The sequence below is a fragment of the Phalacrocorax aristotelis genome, chromosome 13 (assembly GCF_949628215.1).
Source record: "Phalacrocorax aristotelis chromosome 13, bGulAri2.1, whole genome shotgun sequence".
Taxonomy (NCBI): domain Eukaryota; kingdom Metazoa; phylum Chordata; class Aves; order Suliformes; family Phalacrocoracidae; genus Phalacrocorax; species Phalacrocorax aristotelis.
In genome coordinates, this window is record NC_134288.1 from 18,207,007 (window position 1) to 18,223,730 (window position 16,724).

At 40.4% G+C, this 16,724-nt stretch overlaps 1 protein-coding gene across 3 annotated transcripts in view; it reads right to left on the reverse strand.

Moving 5' to 3' along the window:
- Positions 1–378: 378 nt before the first annotated feature.
- SLC9A8 (solute carrier family 9 member A8) overlaps positions 379–16,724 on the reverse strand; it is a 31,503-nt gene continuing 15,157 nt past the window's right edge. For 2 of the 3 annotated variants that reach the window (XM_075108587.1, XM_075108585.1), the window contains exons 7-16: positions 16,026–16,060; positions 14,809–14,952; positions 13,406–13,544; positions 11,442–11,547; positions 8,519–8,635; positions 6,938–7,020; positions 5,068–5,179; positions 4,426–4,646; positions 3,202–3,348; positions 379–1,940 (exon numbers count right to left, since the gene is read on the reverse strand). In XM_075108587.1, coding sequence (XP_074964688.1) covers positions 1,833–1,940; positions 3,202–3,348; positions 4,426–4,646; positions 5,068–5,179; positions 6,938–7,020; positions 8,519–8,635; positions 11,442–11,547; positions 13,406–13,544; positions 14,809–14,952; positions 16,026–16,060 — 1,212 coding nt within the window. In that variant the 3' untranslated portion in view covers positions 379–1,832. The remainder of the gene's footprint in view (positions 1,941–3,201; positions 3,349–4,425; positions 4,647–5,067; positions 5,180–6,937; positions 7,021–8,518; positions 8,636–11,441; positions 11,548–13,405; positions 13,545–14,808; positions 14,953–16,025; positions 16,061–16,724) is intronic. The other variant, XM_075108586.1, reaches the window with a different exon arrangement.

Sequence of the window (16,724 nt, forward strand, 5' to 3'; positions counted from 1 at the left end):
GATCGATGTACCCCTTCCAGTGACAAAAGCAGCTCCCAGAGACCCACCAGCCAGCTCCTGCGCTTCAAATGTTCAAGTTGAGAAAGTAAGATGGATCTGTAACTAAAATGGAATTAAGTCTACTGTTGTCTAGAAGGGTGAAGAAAAAGCCTGACTGTTCACACAGATCCTCTCCTAGGGATAAAGCAAGCACCGGCTGCTTTCTGGTCACCACCAGAAGCTGAGCTCGTGCCCTGGTCAGAGTCCCACCAGCGCGTGTTTCAGCTCTGGGAGCAGCAGAGAGAAGCTTTTTGAACTAACAGGGAGGGGGGAAAAAAGGGAGGAGGGACTCCTGTATCAAGATGTGCTATTTTGGAAAAACTGCTCAAACAACACAGGTTTAGGATCCTAAATACATTCTTGACCTTTTATTCCTCCAGCAGGTAAGTGGTCAATTAAAAACCTTAGTAGCAAAACCAGACCAAAAATATAAGCCCTGCACTTTCAGAAACAAACACGCGCACGTCAGTCACAAGCACAACTACAGCTCACGTTTCAACAGCGAACACGCAAATGAGTAACGAGGGACTTGGTCGGCAGCGAGGGCAAACTGCTGCGTGCGTAGCCACGGCAAACGTGCAGCAACCGCCACGGGTCTGTCCGAGCAAAGGGGACAGGCCGTGTAGAGACAGCGAAGTGATGCTGCTGACATTGAGACAGTGGAAGCAGAAGAGAAAATCACGTTAACAGAAGAGGCAGCTTAATGAAAGCTGTTTGGCACTTCCCAGCTGAGGCTGCTTCAGCAATGTGCAATACTAAGCCTTCTGTACCTGGATTAGATCTTGTGGACTGTTCTTCCTCCTGTACACGTTTAGTTCAGCAAGGGAATTATATGGAAAATGCTTTTTTCCCCCACTAGAGCTTAACAATTCCACTAGTGAATTCTGGAGTGTTAGGGATGCTTCAAGAATTAGGCAAAACAAAAGCTGCTTTTTTCTAAGATTTGAAGCCAAAGTGCCAGCAAAGAGCAACGGCCAATTACAGAAACCCAACTGCAGCTGGCTTTAGCCAAAGGAAAGAAACCACATTGAAACCAGACTTTCAAATGCAGTCCTGTGTCATATAATCCCCCACTCCCCCAAACCATGCTATAATTGGTACTGTGGATTTGGTACATCAGTATTAAAAAAAAAAAAATCCCATAAAATAGAAATCAATAATTTTTAAATTACAAAACCACCAGTTTTCAGAGGTGCTTCCTTGTACGTGCAACATCTGCTTTTTGTCGAGGTTATGCATCTTCTCCGGATTCATAAGGTACAAATCCTTTAAATTATAGATTTATTCCAGTCAGATTCCCTTACTAGTGCTGGAACAAGTTCACAGTATAAACTGTGAAGACTCTCCATGCTGTGACTGAATGAATATATATCTATCTATAAAAAGTAAAGTGCAATTCATTCTGTTTTGCAGAGTCATACCATGGCTCTGTACCTCAGCAAATGTTTACAGCGGATTTCATAACAGGAAGAAGACCCTCCCATTAAACAATGTCATCATTTCATGGCACGTTTCTGCACCTCGATAGGCTGCAGGGAATCTGCTGTGCTGTAAAATCTGAACGAAAGGCTCTTCATTCAGTCCAGTGTCTGACACTTATGGGTCTCCATCGCTGACTAGTAGTATCAAGCACAGCAGATCTGCTGTTTTATACCTAAACATGTAGCACAAGACGTGCCTGAAATCAGAAGGTTCACCCTTAGTTTTCCAGCTTTGTGCAGTCAGACTCTTGATACTTAAATCCTCTTTCTAATGCTCTAACGATGAACTTGTTGCAGTCCTACCCTGGTCTGCTATAGCAGCTCTTGCTCATCATCCTCAGATCCTGAGGGTCCTTGTCGTACCTCTTCATACCATTTGTTTGTGAGAGTTTTCATCTGTATGCGCCCGTGATGCAAGTCCTAAGGCAAAAGCAAATCAGGAAAGTCTTAGCTACGACGCTACTTGTGTGTTAGAGCAAGAGACAAAAACTAGTTTAACTTATTCCTTAGGAAATAATCCACTCCTGGGCTATAAGCATGCAAAGCCATTCTAACCCCTATGAGAAAATATTCATCAAGTGTTCAATCAGTAATTATTTCCAGGGACAATATTTTTGATGACAGGTATTTTAACCTGTGCTTTCTAGACAGTCCTGCTCTGCGTGTTTCAACAACCCGAACGCTGTCTGGATGGCCTGGCTTTGAATCTCACCCCTCTCTACGTGTTCCCAGGGACAGGGGGAAGCTTGTGGCCTGCTTTGGCAATTCACATACTTATTTTTCTAGCCTTTGGTTGCATTCTGGATGGCAGCCTGTGCTTTTGGCTACCAACTACGAATCAGATGCTTACTCTGGTTTCTTGACTACTTTTTGGTTTTGCAAAAAATGTTTTAACTTTTGTGGGAAAGTGATGAAAACGTTCTTTTGAAAAGAAAGATACAAAACAAGGAAAAACAGCATGTTTTTGCAGGCTAGGAAGATGGAATGTGCCCACTTTACATAAAATTATCAACTCCACAACAAAAATACTTAATTCTATGGCAAATTGGAAAAACGGTGAATTATACAGCCAAGGAGTTTCAGGTTTCTGAGGCATGGAGTGAAAATGGCACAGTATTCACACCTCTCAGAGCCACGCAGTCAGGTGTCAGTCTACAGACAGTAGTTTACAGCTTCAAAGTCATGGTCTCTCACTGAAGAAGCCTTGTAAGTGAAGGCTGTAATTCTGGTGCATATTTCCAAGACAAAAACGGCGCCTCACAGAAAAATCACAACTCCAGAATTCACAGGGCCGTGTACAGTAAAAGGCAGCACCTTTTTTGTGATAGGACTTTAAAAACCCCGCATCAGCCTGGCAGCAGCTTTATCTAGCAACAGTAGTAACTAGCAACTCCCGATACTCTTGACAGTACTCTGCAAGATTATAGGCAAGTTCAAGAAATCCATATGCCTTTTCAAGCTGAATTGTGGTAGCCCTGAGAGATGCTCATTTAATCCAGCCTGCAATTTTACAGTGCAGCTTTTCATTACGGCTGCTCTGCATATGCAGAAGTAATACATTAGACAGCTCACTGTTCCTAACGCAGGAGTTGCACGGCTACACTGTGAGCCTTGAATGGTTCAGGGTGAAATGACAGCCAACTCTGCCACAGTTTCTTTTCTTCAGGAAAACAAGACTTACTTCTTGTGTGAGTCTTCTGGTGAAGAAAGGATTCAGGTACTTGGCATCAAACCACATAAACCCTTTGAGGTCCTGGCGTTTTATGTACTGGGCTTCATATTCCTCCTCTGTGAGCTCTGATAAGTGTTCCGATTCTATCGTATTTCCCTAGAAAGATCACAGATATTGGCATAACCTGAGAAATGCGTCAGTCATCCCTCCAGCTTGCTTCAGCCCCCTGATCTGAGCACTCCCTTCTCACAACCAATTCCCATGCTGGAACAATGCGGAAATTATCATCCCAGCCTACCAGGGCTTATGGCTGCATGAATCTGTCCTGCTGTTGATTCGCAGAGCCACTTAGCTTCCCTTTTCAAGCTGAAAGGTAAAAGACCTCAAATGTTCTGTATTTTGTATTGCTACTATTGCTGAGAACAGATTTCTAGTGTGCACAGTTTCTCTTGTGAGCTGGACAATGATTTTATCCAGCAAGCAACACTAACGTCATTGTCTCACTGAAAACAAGTGCTGTATCAGAACACGCCCTATCCCTGCGCTCTTCCTATACATGCCTCCCTGCATGGACAGAGCAAGATAATTCTGAAGACCGCAAGCTTTCTGAAACGCCACGCCAAGATCTGCTCTTCAGATCCTACAGAACAGTACCCGGCGTGTATTGTTTGGTAAAAACGGGCAAATCCTCTAGGATGCTTTATGTACTCCTGCCTTTTGCACATGAGGTTTCAGACTGGCTGTTAGTTTTCTTCAGTACTCGTGCTTAGCCAGAAATCTCTAAAATAAAACCCAGTCAGAGGGGTGCTGTTGTTACCACCTTCTCACGGCCTTTGATTTGACTTTTTCAAAATAATTCCCATCTGCCTTTTATGATTAATTTATGACTCACACGGTACTAGCTACTTTCCCTCTGTACATGACTCAGTCCTGTATCATCTGCTCTATGCTTTTGCAGGGGTTACTTTAATTTGCATGGATCAATTTATAATTAGACTGAGTTCAGAGACTATATCTCCTCCCTCTGTCCAAACAGTTAGCTTGTGTAAACACTAACCAAGCTCTGTCTCTGGGATATTTTAAAGTTATATTGCTTGGACTATTCCTACCACCTTGGCTTTTTCCATTGCTTTTGTTTTATTTTTTAGTAAAAAATAAGGTACTAGTCTTGGAAAATGTAAGAATTAAAAAGAAAGAAATCTGTGATCCTCTGAATAAAAACCCCAAACAAACCATCTTCTCTGTCTTGCTAAGATTAATGTCCTTCTTATTCCTCTTGCGTGCTTTGGAGTCCTCAATGTCAATCAGTCTGATGAGGGGCATGGTTCCTCCTCCCAGCAGCAAGATTGTGAACAGTACTATGATGATTGTTGTTGTCCCAATGAGCTGCCGCTTCTCGATTGGTTCCAAGCCCAAATGGAGGCTGAGGGCATAAGGAATTGCTCCTCGTAAACCTTATCAGAGAGAACAGTAAATCAATGAAGAATGAATCAACAGCCACGTTGGTCCTCAGCACCCTGATAACTCAAGAGAAATTCTCCATCTTTAAAAGATTTTCACAACCCTGTACCGTGTCTTTATCTACCCTTTGGCTGCCACCCTAGAACAAATCTGAGCTCCCCAGCCGCTGCTGTTCAAAACTGTGGAGTTGCTAGACCTAGAACGAAAAGTAGCTTGCGTGGGCATCACCGCTGCATGCTCCTCAGGAGCGAAGGGGAAAGGACCCTATCTATTGCACTTGGGTTTGAGAACAGCGCAAATGTTGACTTGGAGTTTTGCTCCACAGATGGAAGACTCATTCTTTGCCGAGTAGCCCACACAATGAAAAAGATGAAACACTTTGCCCAGTTCTCCATACTTTGAGCTTTAACTTACCACTAAACCACATGATAAACATCATTTTGGGGGTGATTTTATGATCACGGAAAAAGTTGAGTAGGTAGGAAAGTGGGAAAATATTCACTGCTCTACCAAACAGAACAAGGACCTGAAAAACAGAAATAAAAGCAAATGACCATCTGACATGTTACATTTGTGCAGGCCCAGCTGCACCTGGCTTGTACAGGGTAAGGGAAATACTCGCTTTTCACTCGCATGCCTTGCAAGTAGGTGTGCTGCTAAACAAAGAAATCTCCCAGCATAGGTCAGTGTGGAATTTAACTTTTCAAACATTTGGTCTGCTTAACTGAAACTAAACCAGACTTGTCACTGACAGGGACCAGACACTACTTTACTTAAAATAAATAAATGAAACCCAAGAGGCATTCCAGGGAGACCAAGAATTACTTTGGGTAAAATTCTCCTCAGTTCAGCTCCTTTAATCATTCCCTTGGCGCAGCAGCTAAGAGGCAATAACATATTTCTGTTGTCTCCCCATGGACCAGTTCCTCAGAGAAAAAGTCCAGAAGCCGAACAAACAGCATGTAGTCTGGTTCCTCAACACTTCACTGGGTATGGTTATAAAATATACCACACAATGAAGCAACGTTTTGAGATGAGAGGGGGGGGAAAAAAACCAAACAAACAATTGATTTAATGGCAGACAATTAACAAATACAGTGAAAACTTTAACTCAGAAAAACAAAGGTTTTTCACAGTGGCGTTGCTTTTAAGCTCCACCACAAACAGGCCTTGATAAGGTAAATATCCTAGAATCAGTCGGCAGGATCCCTGAAGGGCTGTGCTGTTTTCCTTTCTGAATCACCCCAAAATTGCGCAATTTGCATTACACCTGTGAGGGCAATGCTACAAGGAAGGAAGTGCCCCACCTTAGACACATATTAGATAAGGAGGTGGGATGCAACGCAGTGCGAGCAGTTCCCAACACCGATATCACTATCTGTAAACTGTAGATAACAGTTCTTGCCTTGAGCCACGGACTAAAATGTGCTCGTATACGTTGCTATACGCAACTGGAAATGGAGTCACTTTCCCCTCTTTTGACTCTGCAAAAGAGAACATGTCTATCTCACATTTATAGTAAACAATTATAATAGCAATGGACATAGGTAACCCCCATTCGAAACCTAATTCAAAGTACCACTACATAAAGCTACACTGAAATACAGAATGAAAGAAAAAGACTTAAGAATGGAGTCAAAGAATGAATACCCACTGGAGAAGGTTTGAGTAAGGATTTCCTCCGAAGAGGGTGAGCTCAGAGTGAAGAGGTGATGCATGGACTAAATCGGTTTACGTAAACAAACTGCGAGGATAAATGAGAAAGACCGAAAGACTCAAAAGCTGTAGTCCTGGAGAGATGAAATGGAGCAGCATTTGAGGCTAGTTTGCTCCGTAGTGCCTACAAACTGTCAGTTCTCACAGATCATTCATGTGAAGCTAAAGATACGTAAGAACTCAAGACTGTTTTCTGGTAAAATATCTTTTGGAATAAAGTGGCATGTATAATAATCTCAACATCTTTTAAGATTTATTTTAATAAATCTAATAGGGCCAAAACAAGCAAGGTTCTTCTCCTTGTTTTTAATACTCTTATAGAGAAGGGCTTCAAAAAACAGCAAACAGGAATTCCTTAAAGGCGACTGATTTGTACACCAAAGTGCCGAGAACGGGAATGATTTCATGCTACTAGTGAGAGTTAACTTTGTGCAATATATAAAAATATTTTCATAAAAACCTAGGAAACATAACAACTATTCTAAGATATTTTACCTGTTAAGGTGTTTCCCCCCTCCCCAATACCAAAAATGCATCTAAACAAGTACGGAAGAAAGCAAATACCTACTATGCACCAGATGACAAAGGACATTTCAAACTTGTGAGGAAAACTAAAAATTGACAGGCCAAGAAATGCAAAAACACAGGTTTCTGAAAAAGAGAAATCATACCTTAAATAAACAGTTCTATAAAACCTTTTCTACTCCTATTATAAGCTACTACCTACAGTACATAAAATAATATTTCCTGACTTCTGAACGCACAAGTGCCGTTACGCAAAAGGCCAGATTCCTCCGCTGCTGCTGCCGCAGGACAGCACCGTAGTCTGTGCGCGAAGGATTTTTTCAGCTGTAAATTACTAATGAGCACGAACAAAGCCAGCGAAACCTTGTTCTAAAGACTGAGGCATTTTTTACTTCAGGAATATAGGACAAGCTACAGGAGCGGCTACTAACAACTTCCACAGCTTTGAATCAGATTCTATATAAAACCAAAATGTCAGGCACAATCTCATATATTGCAGGTTGGACACTATTATAATGAATTCAAATCATTAAATTCTGATAAACGGGAGCAGTTCATTACTTTGTAATAAAATACTGCACTGTGTGATCTAACAACCCTTCTATATTCTAATAACCCCTAGAAGTGCTGTTTGCAAATCTGAAATAGTACCACCACTGTACAATGACTACACTAATCCAAACGTTTCATTTCCACAGCACCAGCCCGTTACCTTCAGACAATCGCAGAGTCAAGATGCTTCATCAGCTCACTGCTGTCCTAGCAAGGTAGGTTCCTTATCATGAAGGCAGTTAAAACCAGGAAGGTTTTGGGCAGACAGTAGCAATAGCTGAGTTACGGCAGCGTAAGACATTGTTTGGTCACGTTTTGGGTACTGGCTACTGACGTTTGCACGTTCAAAACCTGCTGCAAACGTGTATGAAATTGCACGGTATCTTAAATAACTCTTGTACAGTGACTTGAATGAACACGTGCTTTTTTAGCATTTGTGATAGATTAAGCCCAAACCCTGATGAACTACTGGCGCTCAGTGGTTAAGTTTAGTTGGCAGCACGTTCCAAATACATCTTCATGCGAACAACACAGAACACATTCATGCCGTCCCAGAAAAACCCAGGGATATATTTGTAATACAGAAAACATGTAAGTTCTTTGAAAATTTGGCTTGTAAAAGGAAATAGAAAGGCTATGGGACTCTGAGCTGCTTGTATCACTACTTCCAAAATCTTCCCAATTTGTGAGAAGTATTGTTTTTGCAAGTAGCTTTTCGTATCCAAAACCATTTTTAAAAATACCACTAAAAATCCAACTCCAGAAACTAAAAATAGACCAGAGGAATATAGGAGTCAGAGATCTCTGGTTATCAGTCTTGTGGCAAATTTTAGCAGGAGCCTGCAGGATGAGAGCGCGATTTACTGTATGTTTTATCCAGTACGGCAGGAAAGGTGACTTTTGACTGCCTTCCAGCCTCCATTATTAGGAATTCTTCTCTTCAAAACATGCCACTGACATGCAAATGGCCAGAATAAAATTCACACCTCTGGTGCTCCCATGCGAATCACCATTTCAGGCAAAGAGAATTTTAAACTATTAATATTAGATATTAATAGTAGGTAGCACCTACCACACATGAAAGCAACAGTTCTCAGTGTCTGCTGCATTAAAATCTGTGTAACCGGGGACAAGTTATGGTGCGTATAGTGAGACATCACAATGCCAGAGAAGAGGATTGCCATGATACCTGTAGATGAAAATGTGGCAGTCAACAGCATAGCTTATGTTCTGCAAATACTTGTGTTTATAGTCATTACTAATGCAAAAGCTTATGAAGCAATAAGCGGGGTTTATATTACCATTGTTACTCATACCGGTCTCATTCCACTTCTATTAAATACTAGGAGGTCCAGTATAGGTCACTTGCGTGCTAGAATAAATCCCTGTTATGGCATGTTTTCCCATAAAAGTGAGGGAAACAAAAAGCCAATTCCTGAGTGTTTTTCCTGCTTTTCACTCTCCTAACAGGCAGAGGTGAGATCAAAAGAAAAATAAAACAATATGAGAATAGCGGGGCTACAGAATGGGTGATGCAGTTCTCCAGACACTGTGTCACTGTCATTCTTTCCTACTGCCCATCAGCCAGGCCCAACCACTCTACCAGAAGCAGAATGAGACCCACAGGGCATGGGTGCGAACGCACTCCAGTACAGTGCACTGCATCTAATACCATAAAAAAAATTAAGAATAGCACATACAGGTGATACAAAATTGGGGGTGCAATCTGAGAACCAGAAAAGCCATTGAGACTTGAGAATTCGGGGCAAAAATTACCACTGTAGGAATCATAGAATCATTTAGGTTGGAAAAGACCTTTGAGATCATGGAGTCCAACCAAAAGGAAGGTACAGCCTGATACGGAGGGCCTGCAGGGAATGCTACTGTGCACAGTGCCCCTTGCCTGCAGCAGAAAGGGTCACTGAACCATCTGCTATAAGATACCACAGAGATTAATCTCTGCTGTTGACTATGGGAAAAGCCACCAAATTTTCCATTACAGTTCAGCTGCCCTAACGGCGTGCAAAGCTTGGACAGAGGTACAGCGACTGATAGCACAGGCCGGAACAGCTACCGCAGATTTCACTGTATTTCACAGATCTTCCATTTGTGTCAGGGATTTTTTTCCATCTACCTTGCTTCCCAGCTCTTGCTTCTTTGTGGGAAGAAACTGAATTTCAACCTATTTCGCTAACTGTTCACAGACGCTGTCAGTTGTTCACTGTCCATAGGGAGCTGGGTATCTTAAAGGAAATTTTAAGCATTTGCACGGCTGCTGCATAGATTTACGCCTGGAGAGGATGTAATTTGAGATGATGGTTAGGACTGAGGAAAAATTTAGCAGTCCATTTGAAGAACAACTACAGTACTCCTTGTGAGGAAATAGCTGACCAAAATTGATAATATAACCCCAAAGAAATCAATTGCAATGCAGATCTCGAGCGGACAGGGTGACATGTGGGGGTATGCCTGCTTTGCCCAATACAAGGGAAGTTTAAAAGACTTGAAGTATTTGGCTGGAGCTTCGTGCCCAGGAGCGGCCCAGATGAACACAACTGGAAGCATTAGAATAGCTGGGTACAGTCAAAAGAATCCTTTGTATGAAACCTGGAGGTGACCTGACTAAGGTCACTCAAAGTTTCTATTTCTTGAAGGCACTTGAGGAAATTAGAGAAGTTGTCTTTACAAATAAAATGACAAAGAACCTCTATTATCCTGAGAGTAACTAACTAGGAATCTTGCTGTAAATTCTTTTTTCATTGCGTTGTTATATAATGCAATGGCACTGTAATTCTGCAATATTTTGTTATAATTTTATATTAATAAGCAGTATAAATTAGAAATAAAAAGGCTACGTGCTGAGACCCTCCAGAATAATCTTATCACCAGGCAAAGCTTGTTTTTACAGCAACAGAAATACTGTAATACATCAAACTGCTTGCTCAGGGTTCAAGTAATTTCATTCCCCTACGTATGTGCTGGCCCGCACACACATACAAAGTAGTTCTGGATGCAAGTGGGCAGAAGGGAGTGTTTGCATTAGGATTCTACATCTTGATTGTGCAGTTGCCATGATTATAGGCCGCATCTTCACACACATAAAAAAATACAACTCCACTGGCATCAGTGAAGGTGTGTTGATACACACTGCTACAGATCCATCCCAGAATGTTCACATTAGCTCACGTGTACGTTTTCAGAGTCTGATTTCATACTGCAGCTCATGTACAAAGACACCTAGTCCTGCTGCTAGTCCTCACAAACTTGTAATGTTCTTACATAGTCCAAGTTGTAGAGTAAATGTATCTTTTAATGCACTTAAAAAGACCCCAACAACCCAAGAATAAAAAAGAACCAAGCAGATTGCCGAGCTATGTGAATTATACTAACTGTTGCATCCCTTCCCGCTTTCCTTTGAGAAATGAGACAGGAAGCTGACCACCTTAAAAAACTACTTACATCAGCAAACGTCAGAGACATCGGGCATCCAGCAGAACTGGACCCTGTCTTTGTACTTGGTTCTACAGAATGACGGAGTTCACCTGTAAGCCTCTTCCCGTGACCTTCAGCAAAACTTCTACCAAGTGTTCAGGGATACGTACAACACTCGGTGGTCTCAGCTGATTTCCCCAATGGCACTGAAGGACAGGAGAAGAACGGCTACAGGGTAGTAGGCCGGGCACTAAGTTAGCTGACATGGCTGAGATCTGCAGTGTGCAGCTGAAATTTTAATTCTGTGTTAGGCAGAGATAAGTGGAGAGAATACTAGTATTTATGCTGGCTAACCAACGCTTATAAAAACTTCAATTACCTTTTCTATACCTTCATAACATGAAGTAGAGGATAGGTGTTTCTTTTAAGTAAGTCAAAGTTAAAAGTAAGAGCACAGGTTAAATAAGAAAACACATGAAAAGCCAAGGGCCCTCGTAGACACAAATAATACCTAATCCCTACATTTATCAAAGAAACTTGCACATAGTCATTTTGGTACTCACCTGAGAGCGAGATACCTTCTGCAAGTCCATACGGAAGGTAAGCAAAGATAATCATCATCCCAAACTCTAGGGAGGGTGTCTTCCTTAAATCAATGTGCTTTAGCACGTACACATGAAAAAGTTATGGAAAAAGTAAAAAAATACTTTCAAAGAAAAATTTAAATCTATGTCATTCCATTACAAAACCGTGCTTATGCTTAATGCACTTATCTGCTGAAGAGCTAACAAAGTCTACATGTAGGGCTTTGAATCAAGTATGGAGGGATTAATAAATTCTTACGAGGAGTGTTTCTTATAGAAGCTACTGCTGGTGGAAGTCCATCAGAAGGGACCAACCTAGAGACAGAACAGACCTGCTACGGATGTACCTATACAATACTGGTAACAACATGCCAAATTGTTTGTCTGGAGCTGGGGGGGGCCATTTCCCTGCACATTCTGTCTTTGAAATCTCTGCTTCTAAACCACTGCAGAAAATCCACTGAGAATCATTAAATAGTAAAGGCTGTTCTCAAAATAGGGGAGAGCTATGAAACAGCAAATTAAAACAGCTCTCATTTATGTTTCAGCAAAAATAATGTCCTTTTGATACTCAGGATGTTTAAAACTTACTTTGCATTTGTAGTCATAAACGTGAACATTTGCCAGGGGCTACAAGTTCTGCCTGGCATCTCGTGCTCGGCTCTGCAGCACAGCTGCCGAATACAGGTAGATTTTGCTTCAGACGTCATCACAGTTGCCACACTAAGCATGCAAGCGATCTCCTCTGTTCAGTCACAGACTTCTTGTTCCTTTCAAATGGATGTGACAGATCTGCACTAACATTAACAGTGAGGAATAGGCCTTCAATCACATTCTTGCCTTAAAAATACTCCACCTACTGTCTTTGTTAAATTCCAGAGGATTAGATGCCTGTGACATGGAAGTTCACATTCCTCTTGGGTCATGAACCAGGAACAACCTTCAACTATATTTATCTGCTGGCAACTAATAAGAGATGCCCTTCGCTGCACTGAAATTTTGCATGCTTGGGGTAAACCCAATACTTTGAGGAACAAATAACTGCAATAGGGCAAATAAGCTGCTTTTCTTTGTCTTAATGTCATTTAGATATCAGTGAAAGAAGCGTCGAACATCTGTCTCCCTCTTTTGTTGTGAGGTACGGAATAATTTAAAAGTTCATGGAATCAGGGTAATGAACCAAGAGAGGAAATATGCCTGTATTTAATCAAACACACTGTTGTTGTTATTTACAAACAAAGTGCTTCACAGTATGTCCCAGATGACACGAGTAACTGTTGTACAAGCTTAGCACAAAAGATGACCTACGGTGAAGCCAGCGTTAACATTAAACAAGCTGCGAAAAGTAACAAAGGTGGCTGACTCAGAAGCAGCATCCTTCCTCATCTCAGCAGAGAAGCTTCTGGGCTGTTTAGCAAGAATTCATGGAAGTGGAAGGGGCAAAACAGAACTCAGTGTAAATCCAAATAATACAGTATCTGTATTCAGCTGCCTGAATATGATACATAGGGAGAAATGAGGTGGTCTGACGCAAAAGCCCTCGGGAAAAGCAGCTTTTTTTTCTTTTTAATTAACTGTATTATGTATGTAAAAAAGAAGCCATATGCTTATAAAAACGGATCAGTATTGAAATGGAATTAATATATTTTGAATTTACAAAGCAATTACCATATTTTTATAACCCTCAAATATATGCAATATAAGCTACTATACAACATTTCAGACCTTAATTATGTTAATAAAAATTTTATGCAACTTTTTAATACATGCCCATCCACACTAACATAGAAACAAAATGAGCATGACAAAATCTTCAGCCAACAAAATAATGTCTAATAAGAAATATCCCATAAGAGATGCCGGAGAAGATGGGAAAGAAAGAGACTATTAGAATGTTGAAGTTCCATTTATACATGTGTATCACCAACATTCAAAAAGGATATTAATGCAGAAATAAGCCCAGTAAGCGTGCCAAGCGCTGCAGAGCCAAAGAACATCTTAAGAAAGTATCCCAGTGCCTGTAGAAAGGTTTGCCATCCACTTACATCCGACATATTTTCTCTTGTCAAACCTTCTGCTGTGCTAGATATAATAAAAAAAAATATAAAAAGAAACAGTTATAAATTCTAAGCCTGGATCCAAAAATACCAAGCATCTTTTGAGAACAACAACAAAAAAGGCTTCCATTTCTTCGTTGCTGCCACTCTTAAAAGGCTTTTACTGCGATACATATAACAAGAGGAATGTCAAAAGATGTTAAATCAAGTCTTAGTTAATCCCCAAAGGGAAACCTAATTCTGCTAAAACCCTGGAAATCCAGCATTGCTCTTCTGAAGAATCCCCAGAATGGCGTAAATAGGCTATAACAACGCCCAGTGTTACAACATAATTTTCAAACTCTGAGAAGGAAAAGAAAACACATTTTGCAGTGGTAAAACTCAGGGCATGAAAAAGAGAAGAGATGGATTGTGATCCTCAGAGAAAAAATGAATCTCTCATCAAATATTTAGGTGTGGATGAGAGACAAGAAGGTCACTGAAGAAAAACAAAGAGGCTCTTAGGAGGAAAGGGGGGAAATACCTTTGAATTTCAGGGATGGATTTCATAGAATTCCATGCAAAGATGACATGGATTCTAACTAGTGTTCCTTTTGCCTGCTGTTAGTCTTGATGGTCTTCCACAAAAGAACGACTGTATTAAAAGCATTTATTTCATTAAAAAATTACTCTAATTTCACTATCTTCTTAGTAGATCTACTCATTCTATACTTTCATAGTCACATCTATTGACTTCAGCAATTATATGAAGATACAGCCATTTTTATTTTTTTTACAGTTTCAGCCCCAAAGAATTATCATGGGCAAAGGATAAGGATACTGGATGTGCTTCTTCCCTGCGATAGCCCCAACGTAAATAGAAAACTACTGCATGGATGTTGATGTATCTCGCCCACCCCCCCAACTGAAGTGCGACTGGGCACAGCTGCATATTTGGCAAGGTAAGTACTTTTGCACAAGCCTGAAAGGACACATGTTGGTTTTCTGTTGTCAGGACCCTCAGATGGAAAGAAAGCTGGTAAACATATGGATTTTGAAAGCTATTAATTATCTGGGGTCAATGAGATGAGGCACTGAGGTAGTGGTAATAAGACATCCATTTACTGTCTGTGCAGTTTCTTATGGATTGCTTTTAACAAAGAAAAATCACACAAAATTCAGCTTTGCACCAGAAATACATGATTTGTTCCAAATGAAGATGGAAGAATTACCATACATCTGAATAACTAATTAACAGAAAAAAATGTGGTTGCTGTTTCCATACACACGTGTGGTTCAAATGCACTTACTTGGTCAAGACAATAGAGACTGCATCATTGAGAATGCTTTCTCCAAAAACCAACATGTTAAGTACAGGGTCCACATTGAGGGCATTGAAAATGGCAATAGTAGCTACAGGGTCAACTGCAGATATTAAAGAGCCGAATGCAAAACTGGGAGAACACAAAACAAAAAAGAAAACTAGATGAAAGAAAAAAACGTACCTACTAAACTTATACGAACATCTAGTAACAAAGACGTTATGTGCTACAGTTTCTACACAGTGAGAAGTTATACTCTCTTCCCATTTATAAGAGCTTGAAGTGACAAAGGGGAAGCTTTTGTTTTTCATTTACGGATATACCGGAAAGTTGTTCCTCAGCCAGAAGAGATGTTGGAGAAACACCCACCTCCTAGCTCTCAGTGTCTTACTCCAACTAAACAAGGAAAAAAAATCAGAGGAATGGGAAACCAAACAACTTTACAGACACAGCCCAAACCATGCACCACACATGCACAGCATTACCCGTTCGGGAGAACTAGAGAGGAGCATTTAAAGGGAACTGCTAAAACTTCATTACTTTGGAATCCAAAGATGGACAATACAGAGGCAATGGGACTGTTCAGCTGTGTAAAGCCAAACACTGGAACAAAGTCAGGGAGATTTTTGCTATTCATGCATGTTTTACTTGTTATATTTCTTGCTTGCCACCCAATTTATTTATGGATTGAAACAGAAAACTGCTGTATTGGCTATATGACAAACAAACAAAAATCCCAAATAAACGAGGAACGAACTTTATTTGATGGTAGGGTGGTGTACTCCTAAAAACCTGATTATATCCTTTGCCAAGTTCTTGAAAAACCTACGTTATTGATACTGAAAAACTCATTCTGTCTTTTAAGAGAAGATTTGGACAAGGAAGTTATGCCCTTATCATATATAGATATATATTAACAATACCAACTAATCAAAGTTTACATATTTTAACTTTAAAGGTTGCTTAAAAAACCCAGTATCTTTCCTCTCTAAAAAAAATCACTGAGCACAGAACATTATTTGGAAATAAGGGTGTAACAAATAGAGTTTAGAAGTGTTTGATATATTTAATTTCATACACCATGTTTAATCTAAGCAATCTAAACAATAACCAGAAGCGCTGGCCAACTACAGTGCATTTGTTATATACAGTTATCTTGAAGAACACTTCATTTCATATACTACACCACCTCCCCAAGAGCTTACCTGTCTGTCATGTTGAGTTTATAAATTACATCAGCCTGAAAGAACAGGTAAAACATAAAAAACCAAAAATCACTATCAACTGTGTTTTTCTGCTGCTTTTAAAAATGAAACTATTCATCAAATCCTAAGTTCATTATCATGAAAAGAATCACAGTAGTGATGTTACTGCCTAACACTGCCCTCCAACAGTGATTACTGCTACAGTTCTGGCCACCCAAAATCAGGGAAGACCAGACGAAACTGGAACAGACGCAGGTGAGTAGGGTAACTAAGGCATTCAAAGGAATGGAAATCTGAGAGGCAAAGAGGAAAGTATGGATTGTTTGGCCTACCAGAACGAAATATGAAATATAATTATATATGTCTATATCTAATCAATGGGGAAACACCAAAGCAGAGAAGCAAAAAAAAAATATTGACAAAAGAACAAATAAGTTTAATATTGGAAATCAGAAGATTAGCAATCAGAATACAGGTTTTGGAACAGCCTTCCAATAGGAAGATTGTGTAAGTAAAAAAAAAGGCAAGACAACTCAAGTCTTAATTGCTTTTAACATGGAGCAAACTGTGTCTATGGAAGGGGTTATATAACATTGCCTCTGTGATAGCAGAGAACTGGACTTTGTGACCCAGGAATTCACTTTCTCTGTGTTTGTCTGCTCGTGAAAAATGGACTTTCAAAGCACAAGCCAGATAAAC